A 20,832-nucleotide genomic window follows, 5' to 3' on the forward strand; every position below is an offset into this window, starting at 1 on the left:
GGCATGTAGAACGTTTCTCTGATCTACTTATTTCCTTTACACCAATCATTTCATAAAATATTTGACTGATTTCTTTCATTTTTTTATTTTCAAGTTTTATTCAGAAAGAATGATCTTACTGACTCCTCGTTTGCCTTCCTAACGTACTTGATAAGAAGGAAGCCTTTTTGAGATTTAAATACCGCACCAATGTATCTTTTTGTGTGCAAAAGCCGCGCGGAATTAGCCGAGCGGTCTGGGGCGCTGTATTCATGGACTGTGCGGCTGATCCCGGCTGAGGTTCGAGTCCTCCCTCGGGCATGGGTGTGTGTGTTGGTCCTTAGGATAATTTAGGTTCAGTAGTGTGTAAGCTTAGGGACTGATGACCTTAGAAGATTTCACACACGTCTGAATATATTTTTGTGTGCAAAATAGCTAGGCCTCGAACAGATGAAATTTTTGACACTTCATTTACATAGCTTGGCAGCAGCTTTTCGTGAAATATTTCAATTTTTCCGCAACTCGTTAATTAAGTTTTCGTTAATTACCCTGATTACTTTTAAGCAGTTAAATATTTTCATGAAAAACTAGACATCACGCTGGTCACTTTGATACCTCGTATACCTGTTTCTCTCCCTTTGTTTAGCTACGAAAATTCGGAAAAACCTCATGGTGTAATTTATAGGGAATCTTGTTTTCGCTCTGCTCACGCGTTTACAAAAACGTATCGAGTGTTAATCATACGATAAAATAGTCCTTTCTGCGTGCTGTCATTTACAAAAATCGTCGTTTCGTTATCGTAAACCGTTTATGAGATACGACGATTTGTACGACTACTTGATTCTCAAAGCGCAGGAAAGATTCCGACGCTCCGCGAGCGACCCGTCCTTGGATATAACAACCAATATCTCAAGAATGAAAAGAGAGATCACTCCGGTCTCAACTTTAAATACAATTTAGATATATTGGTTACATTCCATACGCAATAATGTATGGCCTTAACGGAACCATATGGAAAGTCTACGCAATGTGATTTTACCTCTGCAAATTCTTCAAAATTTAGTGCAGTCATGTACTCAATTTCGTGCGGCACAGTAACTATGACGAATAACGAAAAAAAATCAGACCTTTATCGTTTAAAGACAGTAAGCTATAAGATGCAGAAGAGTCAATTTTTTTCCGAACAGATTTTTTTTTTTTTTTTTTTTTTTTTTATCGGATGATAAGTATTTCATAATTGCCGTCGCGTCCACTCCACTGCTTCGCGAGAAGACACGTGGCTGTCGCTCTCCTTCGCGCGTGCTGCAGCAGCGACAAGATTCAAACACGTTTGAATTCAAATGTCGCCAGTTGCAGCGGGAGACAGGCAGCGACACAGATGTCGCTCACGTAGGATACTTCGGTAATTGTACGAGCGGTTGTATTTTGTCGCCTGAAGCTGTCGGTCGCATTTGTCGCTTACGTAGGACGCGGCCTAACATAACGGTCACGACACTTCGCGTCGATTTTGTTGGCTCTTGCGTAAGCATTGCGCCAAGCGGCCAATTAGTAAAACTGTTGAATTCGGCACGATCGTGAAGGCGAAAGAGAATAGTTCCTGTTTATTTTGATTTTTACAAATATGAGCGTAGCGTAGCGCAATAAATTGCAACGACAACAAGAAGGATACATTACATTTGTCTTTTTTTTAGGTTTCCTAAGGAACCTGGAAAGTATACATCATCATGTTACTAAATTGTATCGTCAGGATTCGCTTGCGCGCGCGGCCCCTCCCACCGGAGGTTCGAGTCCTCCCTCGGGCATGGGTGTGTGTGTTGTTCTTAGCATTAAGTTAGTTTAAGTAGGGTGTAAGTCTAGCGACCGATGGCCTCAGCAGTTTGGTCCCTTAGGAAATCACACACTTTTGTACATTTTTGATTCGCTTGCAAACTACGTGTATAACGATTATTGACGTTCGTTTTAGGACGGCTGAAGAGCGGCGCCTATGCTGCTGCCAGCCCGCCCCGTATGGAGTACTGAAATACAATAAGGGAAAAAATCGTTTTAGGAGCAGAAAATTGCTAGTGATTACCAGACAATAAGATCTTATGAAAAAGACCATGTTTACCTTGATAATAATGTTAAGTTTTGTTCGCTACACGTCGAACAAAGCCAGTTCATGAATGCAGACAATAAACTCGTCTGGAATGCAGTAACCACACTATTTGACATCCCAAATAAGCCACCTGAGCTGACGATGAAGAGGAAACTGCCATAAAGGTTCGACACTCCGTGTAAAGCTGTAAAATACTTCTATGACACAGAAGCAGCCAGTTCAACTTTCCATATATCAGTGCCAGGTTCATCTGAATCGTCAACACAGACCTGCTTTGACGATGAAGTGGTAGAATTAAGTGCAGTTATTCGTGGCTAAAAAAAGCGTGTGATGTATCGGAATGTGCAGATCGCTAGACTTCGTGCAAAACTATTACGGGACAAAGAAACTGCCTATCATTCTAAGTACAGATAGCAACAGCAACTGTATCAGAAGTATCAAGAGAAGGAGGACAAACAAATTTTGAAGACTATAGGATCCCGGTATATAAAAAAAGACACCCTTAAGCCAGATTAGCATGCCATCTGTGCGATGGGAAGACTACAATAAGCTGTTTGCGCTTTTATATTACAGCACTCAGGCATACAGATTTTGTCAGAATATTTTATGTTTCCCTCACTGTATACATTAAAGAGGTATGTGGAAGGCATACAAATAAAATGTGAGATAAGTGAAATGTGTTCCACCTTTTAAAGCAGAAGGTACAGCATTTCTCAGATACTGATAAACTAGTGCAAATGTCATTAGATGAAAAGTCTCTAATGGAAAATTTTACATATGACAGCACTTCTGACAGTGTTATTGACTTTGAGGACTTGGGGATTACACTCACAGTATATTTCTCCCACTATCTGGCAGTTGCTTGTCCCACTTTGAATAATATAAAGATGAAGATCGTACTTGTGGCAACAGGCGACGACAATGACTAAAAAACAGTAGGCCTACGGAACGAGAAATGGTGCGTCGATCCCTTTTGCACGTAGAGGTACCTGACTGTACCCTTACGTGTGAATCTGTGTTAATAATCCATTGATATCAACATGGTAAGCTGCAGTTCTATCCAATGTCACAAATGTTTCTTCACGAACTTGCCACTGGATTCATGATTTTTATCCGTACTTGCGCTAATTTTAGAATCATTTTTTGAAACATCTATGTCTTCTGATATTACACGAACTCTTGGAGGCAAGAAAATATTCAAAATATTTCGTGTATGACGTAGCAAAAGAGATGCAACATAAGTTCTCCTCTCTCGCCGCTTGGAGCGCTAGTGTCGCTCCAGCTGTCAAACGGTAACAAGTAACAACTTTTAATAGCAGTTAAGTGTCGCGACTGATATGTTATAGACTCAGACGTCGCCACGCGCGAGCGATTTGCCTAGCAACCTCATCCAGTATTACGAATGCCACCGTGTTGAGTAGTAGGGCTATGGAAAATGAACTATTTCTAGCAGCAGTCGCAGTTGATTTCTATGCTTCCACAAAGACTTGCAAAAGACTAAATTAAAAGAATGGAAATTGTAATTTATCAAACTTGTTTTGAAACCATTTTCCCGAAAGCAGAAAATTATTTATGGAATATATTAAGTTCTTCACTGACAGCAAGTGGATCGAGTACATTTTTCTAGTGTGTAAATACAATTAATTTTTCATTTATTAGTCGTGTACTTTATTTTCAAGTATTTACACAATGTTTTTTCGAATCTCGATGTGCCTATAGAAGTGACGTGAATAGCAGTACCACTAGAATGAGATTTTCACTCTGCAGCGGAGTGTGCGCTGATATGAAACTTCCTGGCAGATTAAAACTGTGTGCCCGACCGAGACTCGAACTCGGGACTCTCCTGCGAGAGCTTCTGTAAAGTTTGGAAGGTAGGAGACGAGATACTGGCAGAAGTAAAGCTGTGAGTACCGAGCGTGAGTCGTGCTTCGGTAGCTCAGATGGTAGTGCACTTGCCCGCGAAAGGCAAAGGTCCCTAGTTCGAGTCTCGGTCGGGCACACAGTTTTAATCTGCCAGGAAGTTTCAGCAGTACTACTGATTACATAACTCTTTCCATAAATTGTATGAGAGAGTTATCACTATAGCTGTATAATATATTTGCCGTCGTGCGAGGTGGCGCAGTGGTTAGCTCACTGGACTCATTCGGAAGGACAGCGGTTCAAACCCGCTTCCGGCCGTCCAGATTTAGGTATTCCGTGAATTCCCTAAATCGCTTCAAGTAAATGGTTCCTTTGAAAGGGCATGGCCGATTTCCTTCCGCATTCTTCCCTAATCCGAGCTTTATTTCTAATAACCTCATTGTCGACGGGACGTTAAACACTAATCTCCTCAACTTCTTAATGTATTTGTCCTGAACATTCAAATTAATATTATGGTACGTCACCCTGTCTAGAAGTCAGATTTTAATCATGCCTGTAATTGTTTCATAAACGACTCAAATTCATCAGCTAGGGCCCAGCGGATACTGACTGTTTCTATGAACTTCCAATCAGTTCTGCTTCTACATAACAAGTTTCAAAACGTTGATCACTGCATAACTGGAGGGTTTATTTTGTATTACTGCTTAATATAGATGGCAGCTCCAGTCTCAGATTCGCATCTCAGGGTAGTTCATGGTCCCTGAATAACCATAAATTCTAACGTAAAGCTCTTGCTCAACGCAGCGAAGTAAAACGAAACAAAACTGGACAACTACACTTAATAATTAGATGAGTCGCAGCCATAATGCAACACATTGCTGCTAACCAGCCAGGCAGCCTTATTGCAAGCATGAATCGCAGGCGAACCATTAGATTTCCTGGGAGTAACAAGCAATGTGATCGATCGCTGTGATTGGGCCATACATGTGCGATCTACGAAGCAATCAGTCACCCATGTAATGGATTGCAGCAATTCATTACTCTTGTGTGGGTCCTTAAAGTTTGTCATGTTGTTTGATCGTTTGATCCTCCCACAAACGATCTAACTTTTTTGTCAAATTTGCTCTTATCTAGCCAGGGATCTGTCAAACAAGCCCTTACCAAAAATGTTCTCCGATTTAACCACACTTTGAACCAAATACCATTTCTGTATGCTGTATTTTGGCACTAGTGGAAATGGCTATATATGCAGATTGTGGAAGTAGGGTAATAAGGTGTGCTAGAAACAATACTGAATAATATCTAACATGATTATACATTAATCATTTAATATATTGAGCAAATTTACAGAGCTTTCACATAATAACAACGTCAAGAATGCATTGATCGTCTGCATTTTCTCCTCCAAAGATCCTCTCCCTGGGCTGTCAGGGGAGTTTCAACCTCTTGATGTTCTCACAGAGCCCCTGTGGCGTGTATGGAGCACTGTGTGCTGCCTTGACAGCAAGTGATGGGAGAGGTCATCAGACCAACCATGCCACGGCTTGCGCATGAGCAATACATTGTCAGACTATTTCTCATTGAGGCGTGTGTTGGATGGCTGCCGTACAGTGGTTGTGAGCTCATTTCAGGCCTCCAGTGTGTGTAGGTATTTGTTGTCTGTCACGAACAGGGAGGATCATGCTGGAGAACGATGTACGTATGTCATTGCACAAGGTGTTGAGGCAGCCCTCTGAAGTGACTGTACCGTGGTTAGTGGCGATGGCCTGTGCAGGTGATGGAGACAGTAGTTCCTTGAGCAGCTGACGAGGTGATGTTGGTGCCAGGGGAGGGGTTGTGGCATCAGCTTAATCTGTTTGCCCGTGTTGGAACTGGGTGATCCAATGTCTATCTTTGAGGGTCGTAGTGTGGTCGTCCTGAAGAACCAACACAGGTCTGAGCCTCATAAATGACATTGTTGTTGGTATGTCGTGTACTAATACACTGAATGTTTGTTCACCATGGGAGAGCATTTTGCAAGGTCCTGTTTATGGTGGCTGGATGTATGGTGTCATCACATATCATTATGAATTCACACTGGCAAAGGTCTTTATGAACGAAGACTTTTGGCTGCATGTTTGGTGATGGCGGCAGCATGAACATGTTCTGAATATGTGTATGAACTCAGTCCACTAATGTCAGCAGGGCAGTGTGCATTGTGGAACATAGGCTGTACAAAGTCCACAGAAAGTGATAGGCTTTTGCCATACAGGATCTCAGCAAGTGACACATCAATGTTATCATCATACGATGCAAAGGAGCACCCACTGAAGTGCCTCAGACCATTATCCACCATGGCACATCAGAGCTGCCTTCGTAGTCCTATGTCATTGCTTAGCAGATGGTAAGATATGGTGCACATGTGACAGAGGCCACATAGGCAACACTGGGCTGTGAAGAGCGACAACTCGAACTGCCAGCCCTGGTCCATGGTGATCTGCTCTGGGATTCTGAAGCACTTGATCCACATTTCTATAAACATGCGCACCATCATTTCCGCTGTAATATCACAGATGAGTACTGTCTTGGCCAATCTCGATGTTCGATCGATGGTTGAAAGCACATACTAGAAGCTCTCCAATTAAGGAAGATGTCCTACAATGTCGATAAGTATTTGTTTGAAATGTGCTTCAATTTCGGACAGTGTCTCAGTTGTGGCAGGACATGTTAGCCAGTTTTGCTTCATTGACAGGCTAGGCAACCCTGTGCGGTCTTGCTTAACCCCATGCCACATAAACCTGTCCATTACCAGGTGTAGTGTTTTTCTGACTCCTGGCTCAAGTTGTGTACTCTGTTGAACACTTCCCATTGCATACTGAGTGGCTCAATGGGGCGTATTCTCCCTGGGGACACATCGCACAGCAGTGGTCACTCAATATTCAATAATGTTTGTCTGGTGTTCAATCCGAAGACTGGTCATCCGATCTGTCATTGGGCTGCTCTGTGGTCATAAGTTCATGGTTGTATTGTAACAAAATTCCACCAAGAGGTAATCTGCGATTCCGTTGACCATCCCTTGAATGTAGCAGATGTCAGTAGTGTTCTGCAAAATGAGGTCGAGGTGGAGGAAACGGTACCAGCTGACTTCTTGAAGTGGGTTCTTGATTGTGTCCACAAGTGTCTTATGGTGGGTGTAAACCATAACATTGTGACCTTCTTCCTCTCAACAAGAATGTCTGATTACAGTGTAGATCACAAATAGGTCACAATGAAGGACAGACCACATAGACTGGGGAAGCATGAGCTGCTTGGAGAAGAATCTAAGCAGCTGTGGTATGTCATCAATGATTTGCTGCAGTACAGTCCCCACTGTGGTGCTGCTAGTGTCTTTGTAAGGGTGATTCGTACAGCTGGGTCAGGATCAGCAAGGGTGACAACATTAACTAGCGATTTTTTTTAATGTCTGGAATGCTTCTTGCATGCTTGCTTGCCATGCATTCCACCATTTTCTTGCTGTGTTTGTCCTTTCCAGCCAGCACATCTCTCAGTGGTGGCTGTGAAGCAGCCACATTTGTTAAGTTGTGGTGATAAAGTTTAGTATGCCAAGGAAATGACACAAGTAATGGTACATCTCCAGTAGAGGCAGGTTCTGGACCATAAGTACGCACTACGCTGTGGTGTGGATGCCACCCAGGATGTGGCTCAGGAATATGGCCTCAAGTTGTTTAAATTGGGATTTAGCTTCATTAATGATAACACCCCCTTCACGGAGGGCAGCTAAGACCAGCTCTAAATGAACAGAGTGGTCTTCGATGTTACATAGCGGCTAAAGGTGTGTAGCAGTGGGAGAGGCAGAATAAGAGCTCCTTGATGAATTGCTGCCATGTTTACAGTGCAAAGCTGCATGGCACATGCAGGTGCTCAAATAGAGCAAATGGGGTAATGATGACAGTTTTCAGTGTTGTCTGGGTGCATTAGAATCCACAGATATACCGATTTACAGTAGATGACACTGAACACTACGGTGCCCATGAGTGTATGAGTCAAGTCTTGCATGTTAGGAATTGGGCAACTGTCATGGATTGTCTTGAAATTAATAACCCTTTAATCAAGATAGAGTCTCACGGTACAGTCTTTTTTCAGGACAAGTGTGATGCTAAAGGCCCATGAACTGTCCGATGGTAGCACAATTCCCACTTGGAGTAATTCATCAATAGTGTTCTTAATCATCTGCAGATCTGCTGGACAGAAGCCCACAAAAACGATCACATTTGTTTGTCAAATTTATTCTTATCTAGCCATTGACCTGTCAAACAAGCACATACCAACAAACTTTGTCAATTTAACCTCACTTTTGAAGCAGACACTTTTTGTGTATACCATATTTTGATACTTGTGGAAATGGCTACAAATGCAGTTAAAGCATTTCTGTCATTGACTTTGGCACTGTGTTTACTGGTCCAGGGAATGGTCTCAAATGAGAGAGAAATATACACATGCAATCCTGTTAAAGGAATTGTTACATTCGAACCTTAATTATGATTACATCAACCTTCTACAAATTGACAGTGAAACAGATAAACAGAACAAGTTATTAGAAACTTATTTAGAATTATTTCACACTCACATTAAAAAAGAAGATAAGTAGTGAACATTTGTTTTCTACCTGGCCCCTCCCCCCCCAGTGACAGTTCATTAAAATACCAGAACATGGGAACATAATTTATAGCCTACGTCTGCCTCTGAAACAGTCATTCTCAAAGTGGGCTTTGTTTGCTGAGCTGGTTCAAAATTCCAAGGAAGAATCAGAGATCTTTGACTTATTTTTATTTTATAGCACTCTTCGTTGTATGTTGTGTGCAGAATATTGATTCCTTCTTAATCTCCTACTGCATAATAAATGTATAGAAAAGATGTGTCACTTCTACCAGCCTGGTAACTGCCAGTGCTCTTTTAGTTTTATCCTTGATTGTATTTTCCATAGTTGTAGAAAACTCATAATACAGTGAGATAAATTGTCATGAAACTATTTTTCAATAAACATATGTGGTGAAATGTCAACACAAACAACCTCGGCCACCTTCTCAAACTTTTCCCCATCAAAAATTTCTGTCAGACATGCTCTATGTTTTGACAGAAATGTCACACAGCACCATACATGGTCAAATATTTTGCAAACAAAACAAAATTTGGCAAGCTGTTTGATCGAATACTTCTGTGTTATAAAGCTGTTCAGTTATCAGTGTCAGTTTCAATAAAATCTATGCAACTGAACATTGTTTTATACGTCCTAAGTTTTGACATGATTACGGCAGTAGCCAAAATGTCATTACAAGTAAATATACATATGATCTAGAAAGCCTTATTTACAAAGAACTCCACAATAATTGTTATACTCATTCATTTTGCCTATTAATGAGCATATGGTTGAGCTAATTATGTCTGGCACTGGTAATGACATTGCTGTAATGTGAATGGCTTTTCTTTTTTTTCCAGACTGACAGGTGCTTTCGATAACTTGACAATAAGTGGTCTCACGTCGTACGTCATCAACAGTGTAAACAATGACCTGGACAACCTGCAAGCCAACTTTTCAGTAGGTATCCCAGAGATCAACTTCGCAGGACAGTACAATCTTGAAGGGTCAGCTGGAAGCATCGTTGGCCTCTATGGTGAAGGGCCTTTCACGTAAGTTCACCATCTTAGCATGCTCCTGTGCTGTTTGTTTAGAGTAATTTACAACAGGTGTAGATTAAGGCACATATTTGGAGCAATTTCACTCTGTTTTTAAAAATGAGGTTGAACAGAATACTGTACATCTGAAACAGTCACTCTCAAAGTGGGCTTTGTTTGCTGAGCTGGTTCAAATGTTTTATTACAACTTGCATCATGAATCTCTCCTGAAGATTCTGCGTACACCATGTCCATTCTCTTATCAACAGTCTATTACCATGTTAGCTAGAACATAATTGTGAACAACGTGTAATGAAAAACATACGCACTCACAGCTAACAGGTTTCAATCCATATTAGCGGTTAACATCTTATTGTACTGGTTTATTAATGCAGCTTTATGCTTTCTTTTCATTTTATGCAAACATAATGTTATACCCATTGTTAGCCATAATGTACTACATGTTATTGCCACAGCCTACTTCTACTGGGTATTTATATACTGTCGACCTGCCAGCACTTTCATTTGGTAAGTCACATTATATATATATATATATATATATATATATATATATATATATATATATATATATATATATATATATATATAAAGAAAGATGATGAGACTTACCAAACAAAAGCGCTGGCAGGTCGATAGACACACAAACAAACACAAATATACACACAAAATTCAAGCTTTCGCAACAAACTGTTGCCTCATCAGGAAAGAGGGAAGGAGAGGGTCTTTCCCTCTCCTTCCCTCTTTCCTGATGAGGCAACAGTTTGTTGCGAAAGCTTGAATTTTGTGTGTATATTTGTGTTTGTTTGTGTGTCTATCGACCTGCCAGCGCTTTTGTTTGGTAAGTCTCATCATCTTTCTTTTTAGATATATTGTTTCCACGTGGAATGTTTCCCTCTGTTATATATATATATATATATATATATATATATATATATATATATATATATTACTGGGCATTAATATATGTTAAAGTGGCATTTTGTCAACTACAGAACAAGTAAATAGGGAAATACAGGTATGACAAAAGGCTGAAAGAGATTTTTGAGGCTGGTAGACGCCCTGCAACCAGACTTCATGGCTGACTGTTGAAGCATAGGCTTGTCCTGTAACCACATTAAGTCTTCACCCTGCAAATAAAGTATTAATACTTGAAATGGGCTTTAGTTCTCTTTATCGACCACACCACACTATCACCATTTGTGAAGGGGTCATTTATCTGCACTTACAATACAAGAACATGGACAAGTTAGTTACTGAGGAGTACAGGCTGCCTACCTGCCAGGAAACAATTTTGTCTGCTCTTTAAATAACACGTGATTTCTGTACTGACAATGGGAATTAGTGCATAGACCAACAGATGTTTTTTATTAATTTCTGCATGCTAATTACTAATATATCACATGACACTGTTCCTAACAAGTGGAGTGTTCCAATTCCTACTGAAGGTAACTAGCAGCCTGCCTTCCTAAATGTCATTCATTAATTGCTAGTGGCTTATAATTGGTCATCGTACAAGGGGCATTCAATAAGTAATGCAACAATTTTTTTCCTTCATCAACTTTAGTTGAAAAAATGAGGAATTTGTGTGGGATATCACAGAATATTCCCACTTCAGCCCCTGTAGTTTTATGAAGTTCCAATAGATCGTGGCACAATATGTAGCCTTAAAAGTGGCATCTGTAATGGAGGTGCATTCCAGGCAGAGACCTGTCATTGAGTGTCTTTTGGTAGAAAATCAGAGCAAGTCAGGTGAGGCATCTGTCATCATTGCAACAACGTTGTGCAGAACTGTCGGATCTCCTGCATGTCAGCCAGTTGCATACAGTTGTGATTCTTGCAACATTGGAACGTGTGGACACTCTCATTCAAGGTGATTGACAGATCACAATCAAACAGCTTGCTGCTCTGTTGGACATCTCTGTTGGAAGTGCTGACACACTCGTCTATCAGTTGGGATACTCAAGGGTGTGTGCCAGCTGGGTTTCTAGCTGCCTTACAGAACAACATAGAGCAATGAAGGACCATTTGTGCAGAACTGTTTGCATGTCACAAAGCTGATTGTGGCTAATTTTTGTCGAACATCGTCACAGGCACTGAAACATAGATTTATCACTTCAAACTGGAAACAAAATGGTGATCCATGGAGTGGCACTATACCACCTGTCCTCCAAATAAAACGTTCGAAGCTACAGCCTCAGCCTGTAAAGTCATGCCAATGTTCGGATCCTCTCAGCCTGTAAAGTCACAGCGATGGTCCTCTGGGACTCTGAAGGGGTTATTCTGTTCGATGTCCTTCATCAGGATGCAATGATCAAAACTGAAGTGTATTTACAAGAGTTGCCCAAAAAGTAATACACCACGTTTTTTTCTCGGCCAAAAACAATGCTACGAATGCAACACGTTACATATGTATGATTTGAAGTCTCCTGAATGAGCGCACCAACTTTTCATCACTTCCGACAGATAGCGTAGCTGCAGGGCAGTTTCAAAATGGCATCTGTAGGTGATGTACATTACAAGCAGTGTGCTGTTATTGAACTTCTCATTGCAGAGAAAGAAACTGTGAGGAATATTCACAAATGCTTGTGCAAAGTCTGTGGAGCATCTGCTATCAACAGAAATACAGTTAGTCATTGGGCACAGAGGGTGAGCTCATCAGAAGGCGGTTCAGTGGAGCTTCACGATTTGCAGCAGTTGGGAGACTATCCTAGAGGAACTATCAAAAACTCATTGGACTGTTCTTCCTTGTCCACTCAACAACACAGATATTACACCTTCCAACTTCAATTTCCTTAGCCCATGAAGGATACACTTTGTGAGAAACAGTACATGGTTGATGGGAAGGTTATTGATGCAGTAAACCATTGGCTTTGACGCTGACCATGTGGGCATACAGCCTCTCCCAGGAAGGTGGCATAAGGCCGTCACATGGAATAGAAATTATGTTGAAAAATAGGGTTTTGTAGCCAAAGGAGTGGGGAGTAATGTGATGTAGTGGAATCCTGAACAGAAACCAACCTGCTTGCAGAAAAAAAGTGTTGCATTACTTATTGAATGCCCCTTGTACAACACATTTTCAGTCACGACTTTTCTTGGGCTTCTACGGGCCTCAGAAATCAGTTTAAGCCCTGTGTCAAGTATGTTTGCTATGTAAGTGTTCTAGGGACTGAGCTCACTTGGGATCTTTCCTCTTCTGATACTCTTATAGAAGTAATGATTCTATGCAGTGAGCTTTTTCAGCTGTCTGACATTTCAAATATGACAATGGTCAGCATTGCCAAAGGCTAGATAGTATTCTTTAACTGCTGTTCTTACGTGACACCCTACTTTTTTGTCTTTCTGGGAGTTTTTTGAAATACTTTCACATTGTCACTTACTAAAAAAACATGTTTACAAAGTATTGTACCAGATATAGTTTGGACGAAAAACTTTCTTACAGACAGAACTCAACAGGTCTTCCTTAATAAGGACACACATGAAAGGAGTGTGGCATCATGTGTATCACAAAGCAAATCTGATAGGACTGCAGCCATAACCAAAATACATAGTGAATATGCACAGCATTTTTAGAGATGGATCAGGAATGTCTGTGGACTGTCCATTGTGCCGTTAGTGCAGAACTGTATTGAGTTCAGTTTGCTACCCCAATTAACATTGTATCGAAAAATGCATGGCCCATGAAGACTGGTGGTCAGATCAAATCTGGACACAGTTCCTCATTTTTCACATATTCTGCCCAGTACAGAACATGTTTTAACTTAAGTAGATGGCAACTTCACACAACTGCAGCTTGACATCCACTGCAAAATGTTATGTGATCTTTTCTACCTCAAGATTTCCACTGTACCCCATATTTGCCTTTGCTTTTAGATCATCTTCTATGGGGAAACAGTCAGTGGAGATGTAAACCACAGCAGTACCAGTGATCAGATCAGACGTATCCCTCACTTGCAAAACAGATATCAAAGAAAATGTTGAACAAGGAAAATTCAGATCCTTTTAAAAAACCTGCACATTGTGTTTTTGTAATATGTAACAGTTGTATGTCCACTGTTCTGTCAATTTCTACTAAGTTAACACTGTTTCAATATGTTTTCAGATTGCTGGTGCAGGATTTCCAGACATCTGGCACGGTGCATATTAACACTGCAGATGGTTCCAGCAACTCTGCTGTATCAATCACGGCAATGGAAGTAAGCTTCTCTGTTGCAGTCTTCCGAGTAAGTTCTGAAGAACATCAACTATTTTTATACAGCAGAGAAGACTGCTACATTATGACTGCTCCTGTAATTCATGTAGTTCAATGGTTGCAGTTTCTCACATGCCCACATCTGTAAAAAAGTATACTGAATCATAACACCGCTGTGATGGCATTGGTGAACTTGTCATTTAGTGCCATAAAACACTAATCACTAACCATCTCTGAGATGATAAACACAAAGGGTAGAGCAGGTGGTGGAGCAGTCATAGTGTCAGCTTTTAGGTATTAAGCTTGAGAGGGTAACAGGTGGAAGATGTCAAAGTTGATTATGACTCAGTTCCAAAGGTATCTTATGCTGATTTTTTTCTCTAATTCACCTTAAGACTGAAACGTCCCTCTTCTTTGGAGGGTCAAAGAAGAAGCTCGCAGCCATGATCCACATGAGCCAAATGACACATGTGTGATTCTGCTCTTGACATAATAATTATGCCACAGTCACTAAAGCAAACATTTATGAGATGCTCATGGGTTTTCCTACCCTATCATTACACCCATTAAATTGTTTTAATTAGATTCACAAGCCTTGTTTTTACTGATTCAACCAATAATTTGAGTTATGTTGGTACCAGCCCTCAGAAATCCCCATTGTGATCATTGGACGGAGAGGTCAGAGATTGTTGTCATAAGTGCTTAACCACCTATTGGTGATCCTTCAGTTCACGTGATAGTATGTAAAAGGACAATAGTCCACATTACTTTTCATACAAACAACTCAGATTATTCTCCCTCCCCAGACAAACTTATTCCCAAGGTACACTTATCGCAATAACAATGTTCCTGACCAAGTGCCTATGTGGCATGTGCCTCTCACAAGAAACCCCTTGGGTGTGAGGTCACAAGTTCAAATTTTTCCTCTTCAAATCCTGGTTGATAATAGTTGAAAACAATTTCCTTACTGAACTATGGAATAGGTTTGTTTATCTCATCCACAAATTTTTTGCCCAATTCCGCAGTTTGGTGTGCATCATCAAGTTAATGCTTTAAAATTTTGTTATCTTACATCTTCCAATTCTTTAGCACTGTTTGAAGTTATGCAAACACCCACTGCCAGCACTGAAAGCATAGTAATCTATGTCATACACAATTTGCTGTGCATAATGTAGTAGGTCACTGTCATGCACATTCTGTAAATTGTATTGAGCATCCTTGAAATGTGCAAACACCAGTTTTTGTAACAAGTGTGCATTGTCCTCCCTTCAATATCTGTAGATATTCTTATGCACTACACAGTCGTATTAATGTGGACTTATTCAAAATTTGTTCATAACGATTTTTTTACTATGCTGCAGATGATTTTCCACATATATAATTATGTTTAGTACCTGCTTCTTTGACAACAATGTCCTTTACTTCATTTCAGTGGCGACACAATTTGTGGCTTCCTGTTCAACAAGGATGGTGGACTACGTGACTTGACACCTGTTTCAATATCCCTTTAACTTGTTAAGCACACTTCATCATTACTGTACTCCTCATGTACATTTTCCGCACAGTTGAATATGTACGACACCACACATTTGAACTGACTCATCTTGCAAAAATGTTAATATTTCACCTTAGACTTCTTTTTCACTCTGCAAAATTCCTTGCGTTCCATTCTGAAGAAAAGTCAACTTTGGCAAATGTTGCTGTAGATACAATGCAATCTTTGTTTTGTTTATTGTTGCCATCGCTCTGCTTTGTATCAACACTAGTAGCACTGTGGCACTGTTGTGAGTTACTTATTGAATAAGCAGTTCAAGTATGCTCCATAGCTTCATGCTGTGCTCACCATTTGATACCTCCAGTCCCACTGCCTGTTGCTATCAGTTGCCAATATTGTGGCTGCACAGCAGACATCATTTGGAGTGCTGAATGCTGTAAACATCATTGGCCTGTTTGCAACTTCACACTCCAGGGGTTCCTTGCCAAATTTGAGACTTCCTCTTTTCCAGCATCTTTCTCACTACATATACTGTCATGAATAAAGCTACTGGAACTGAACTGTTTATAAGTGATATTGAGTTTATTATATCTCTGATCCATCAAAATGCACCCTACATCAATCTAAAAACTAACTTATATCAATATAATAGAGGGAAACATTCCACGTGGGAAAAATATATCTAAAAACAAAGATGATGTGACTTACCGAACGAAAGCGCTGGCAGGTCGATAGACACACAAACAAACACAAACACACACACAAAATTCAAGCTTTCGCAACAAACTGTTGCCTCATCAGGAAAGAGGGAAGGAGAGGGAAAGACAAGAGGATGTGGGTTTTAAGGGAGAGGGTAAGGAGTCATTCCAATCCCGGGAGTGGAAAGACTTACCTTAGGGGGAAAAAAGGACGGGTATACACTCGCACACACACACATATCCATCCACACATATACAGACACAAGCAGACATATATATATATATATATATATATATATATATATATATATATATATATATATATATATATATATATATATATATATGTGTCTGCTTGTGTCTGTATATGTGTGGATGGATATGTGTGTGTGTGCGAGTGTATACCCGTCCTTTTTTCCCCCTAAGGTAAGTCTTTCCGCTCCCGGGATTGGAATGACTCCTTACCCTCTCCCTTAAAACCCACATCCTCTCATCTTTCCCTCTCCTTCCCTCTTTCCTGATGAGGCAACAGTTTGTTGCGAAAGCTTGAATTTTGTGTGTGTATTTGTGTTTGTTTGTGTGTCTATCAACCTGCCAGCGCTTTCGTTCGGTAAGTCACATCATCTTTGTTTTTAGAGATAAAAACTAACTTAGTTACATCAGCACACACACTACTTGTACTTTCATGCAAGTTAGCAAGTTCCCCACACAGCTGCTCGAAACAAAAGCATACTGATTCGTGTGACACAAGTTTACTCAAAATGAATACTTCATGATACTATTTGTGACAGACGGGGTGCAGCCCAACTCATACATACTCACACGATGATGTCACTCTAGAAACTGCCTACTGATGTGGCACCCCCTCACCATCTTTGCTCATCCATCCAGCAGAGACAGGTAAAGGTAAGATTTGACATGTAGCAGCAGTATTGATAACTGTTCCCCTACAGGACTGATGATACCTTTACCTTTCATCAAGTTAGTTTCTTCCAGCAGACTTCCACAGCTAAAAGTGCTCATATAAGTCTACCACCAGACATTTCTTGCAGTTATGCTAAAATATCAACACTCTTCTGATGTCTGTTCCACATTAGCTGCCCACAACAAATGAAACCACTAATTTCTGAGCAACCGCACACTTTTGTCTCTGAATTCATGACTCCAGAACAAATTCCAACAACTAGCATGGGTTACCTTTGGAGACCTGCAAGTCTGATTCACATACTTACTTAAGCTCATGGGCTGGCTGATCACGTGACGTGACAGTAGCACTTTTAGCGCATAAAATCATAACTGTGGCATCCGTGACATTAATGTTTTTGGGACAATACCCTGACATGAATGGCACCTCTTTCCCAACACACCATGCCAACAGATTATGCCTCAAAACTTATGTTTTTGAGAGTACATTCGTTTTATGCTCACTCACCTTCAGATAGTCATATTTATTTACTCGTTGTTTCTTTAATTATGACATTTTACAATAGGTCTCTTAAAAAGTTCCATTGCAAAATTCTGCAATGTTGTGGCAAAGAAAAGATGTTCATGACATGTAAATAAATGTAAACACCTGCAGGTGGGGTGCCAAGCATCATGAAACCTAATTGTTGAAAAATGAACACCTATAAAACAACTGGTTGCAGGAAATTCATTATAAATTATCTTCAGTCTCAACAGTTGCAGTGTCTAACATTAATACAAGAAAGAATATCAAAACAAAATATGGCAGTGAGATAGGACATCCCAATTAACAAACAATTAGTAGTAACATTGCGATTTCTGACCACAGGCAGGTCACTGGAAGTTTTGACATTTAGTGTGTTAATATCCATAAACACTATTAAAAAACATTTTTAAATACTTATCCAAAAATGCTTTTGATGATTGTTCTCACAGATGTGGGTCTTTCTGTAACACTAAAAAAAATATGCCATCATCTCCTTGCTCATTTTAAAAAGTTTAAAAGTCTAAACTGCTTGAACTTAACTTATATTTGCTGCAGCTTATGGAAACCAAACTGGAAAAATTCAAAGAACAGAATGGCAAAGACCAGAAAATGCATCACAGAAAGAGTAAAAAGCAAGTGCCTTGCTTTCCCACGCATTTTTTCAAGGTCTGGACTGAAATCAAATCATGGGCTGGATCCAGCCTGAAGGCCACAGGTTGCACACCTATGGTTTAAAATGAAGCCGTTTAGTCAATAAGCACTGCAGTTACAGTGTGATTAGCTTTTGCCTCCAAAGTGAACTTTCCTATCAATGTTGCTGCTACTTATGCTAGTTAGAAATGTCTGTGTTGTTTTGCAGGTGTGGATTCATGGGTGGAAGAGAGGTCAAGACTCTGCCCCCTTCCCAAACAACAAATTTTTCAGCTAACTTTTGGAGAATGCAGCACCTAGAGAACTAAGAATCTCAAAAATGACAAGGAATTCTAAAAAATTACAAGCTTCATTTGAGGGTTAGCCTACATGGATTGGTTTGTGACCTCACTGGGAGTACGAAACATTCCAGCCAGGAAAATTTCACAAACTAATCTCCAGTATTTATATGGGATTAACAGATAACTTGCAGTCCTGTACATGTGACTCTAGTTATATCATGATGCTACAATTAGTTTCAGCATAAACAATCATCTCCCTCTGCTCCACCTAAAGAAAGACCAAATAGAACAGTTAATAAATGGTATGACAAAAAATGCCCTTAACCATATACATGAAAGTGTTTTACACATTACTCCATTAAAATTGCAACACTTGGTAGGATAACCAACAACAAAATTTTATTTCTCATGCACATACAGTATAGTGCTGTGTTAAGAACAAACAGTTAAATTTTTAAGTGATTTGGGAGTATACAGGATGTGAATTTTAATATACAGAGTGCGAAATTTAATACACAGAACTGCATCTATGACAGTAACAAAGGCTCTAACACAACTGGGTGTCAAGTCAGCTGAGCTTGGATCACAAATACAAGTATTTCATTCCCTGCTGCTTTAACTCTATCCCAGTGGCAGGCGAGTCAGTCTCTCGGCAATCTGTGACCAGATGTTTGCAGTGGGTGAGCGATCTGGACAATGTGTTGGTCGGGCCAACAAATGAACACCCTTTGTATTGAAGCCTGTCACGACATCAAAGGCAACATCCAGTCTGCATAATCTTGTTGAAGGATAATCCATGGAGGCCTCAAAATTGGGTATAGCCAGCAGGCTCAACACATCAGAAATGTAACAGCTGCTGTCCAAATTACTGGATGTGCAAACCACAGGTGATTGTGTTGTGCACTCAGTGATACCCCCCACTATCATCACAAGCAGACCTCATATCACTATGATAAATGCAGTCTGGCAACGTTTGATGTCCTCAGAGCCTCTGCACAAGGATATGTTGTATGGGATGCTCTGTGCAGAACCTGGACTTGTCAGAAAAGACAGTGTGGTACCACTCCTGTGTCTAGTATCATCGCTGGGTGCACTTCTGTTGATGTGCCTCTCTCTGACTTATCTTGCTGTACATTAAGCCCTTATCCTGACAGAAGGTACATAATACGGTCGTACAATCTTACATGGCTGATTGAGCAATGTTATCATTCTCTCACTGATCGGTGCCCCTGAAACCTTTTATAGGGTTAAGTACAGCCTTCCTGAACCCATCATATGATGGCTGTGAGACCCCAAGCAATACGAGTAGTAATGTTGCAGAAAAATAAACTAAACTACAGTCTTGATGAGCCATGATCCTAGCACTATCAGATTCATTAGCATGCTGTCAGACATTTTTCCTTCTTACATCTGGAATTACACAATCTTCTCACAAACAACTTTTAAATGTAATATCTGGATGAGAAACCTGCTCCATAATCTTTTCTTACAAGTAGAATATAGATGGCATTGCTCTCACTTACTTTGTGCAGTTTCACTGAAATGTTAATGATTTGCATATCCAAGTATGTAGTATACTTCATGCCAGTTTGACATGCTTCATTTCTCAGTGTACACACAGTAAGCAGAGGGAAGAACATGTCTTATGTGTGTATTTTGGTATGCAGGTGAATTTTGAAAACCTGAATGGTGGCGGTTTGGTGGGTGATCTGCTCAACGAGCTCATCAGCGACCTGGCGCCGGAGTTCATTGCACTGAACCAGGAGCAGCTGGGCGATCTGGTGGAGCAGATCGTGCGTGACCTGATCAACCCCTACCTGGGCACGTGCACGCTCCAGGAGCTGCTCGACTTCCTGGGCTACGAGGGCCGCAGAAAGCCCAGGGCCGACTCCACCTGTGTCCTCTACCAGCTACCCTAGTCACCTCCATTTTTATTGTACATATGCTAAGAAAGAATAAACATTTCATTTACCAAATCAATCAACTTTTCTTCTTTTTTTGTTCATTTGATTCTCTTAGTTGCTAACTAATAGAGACTCTAACACCGAAGCTACTACATCCACAAGGGATAGTCAGAAAGGTTAATTATCACCTTGAAAAAGTTGTGCAACAACTATGAAACTTGATGCTGCTATTAGTCCTTCTCTATACTCACCTTTCAATGTTACATATTTTTCTCAATGACAGCTGACTTGCCAGATACCTTGGTTATAGAAGCAATATTTTGATTATTCAGGAAACCTTGAAAATTACCTTCTCACCATTTTGGAAATGCATGCCATGCAGTGGTTTTTTTGCCCAAGTAAAGAGGAAGAAGTTAGTACCCAAGAAAAGAAAAAGAGTTAGTGGGTTACAGGCCAAGAGAACTGAGTGGGCGTCAAAATTTAGTAACATGTATGACTGTCTCCAGTGCAGAACGAACTGGAGTGTTGTCATGGAATAAATACAGCCCCTTGGACAG

General features: G+C 40.4%; 1 protein-coding gene across 1 annotated transcript in view; it reads left to right on the forward strand.

Moving 5' to 3' along the window:
• Positions 1 to 20,351, forward strand: part of LOC126236595 (uncharacterized) — a 55,836-nt gene extending 35,485 nt beyond the window's left edge. Inside the window, exons 3-5 of the mRNA XM_049946020.1 lie at positions 9,410 to 9,601; positions 13,707 to 13,827; positions 20,039 to 20,351. Coding sequence (XP_049801977.1) covers positions 9,410 to 9,601; positions 13,707 to 13,827; positions 20,039 to 20,290 — 565 coding nt within the window. The 3' untranslated portion in view covers positions 20,291 to 20,351. The remainder of the gene's footprint in view (positions 1 to 9,409; positions 9,602 to 13,706; positions 13,828 to 20,038) is intronic.
• The last annotated feature ends 481 nt before the right edge of the window (positions 20,352 to 20,832 follow it).

Source organism: Schistocerca nitens, chromosome 2 (genome assembly GCF_023898315.1).
Source record: "Schistocerca nitens isolate TAMUIC-IGC-003100 chromosome 2, iqSchNite1.1, whole genome shotgun sequence".
Taxonomy (NCBI): domain Eukaryota; kingdom Metazoa; phylum Arthropoda; class Insecta; order Orthoptera; family Acrididae; genus Schistocerca; species Schistocerca nitens.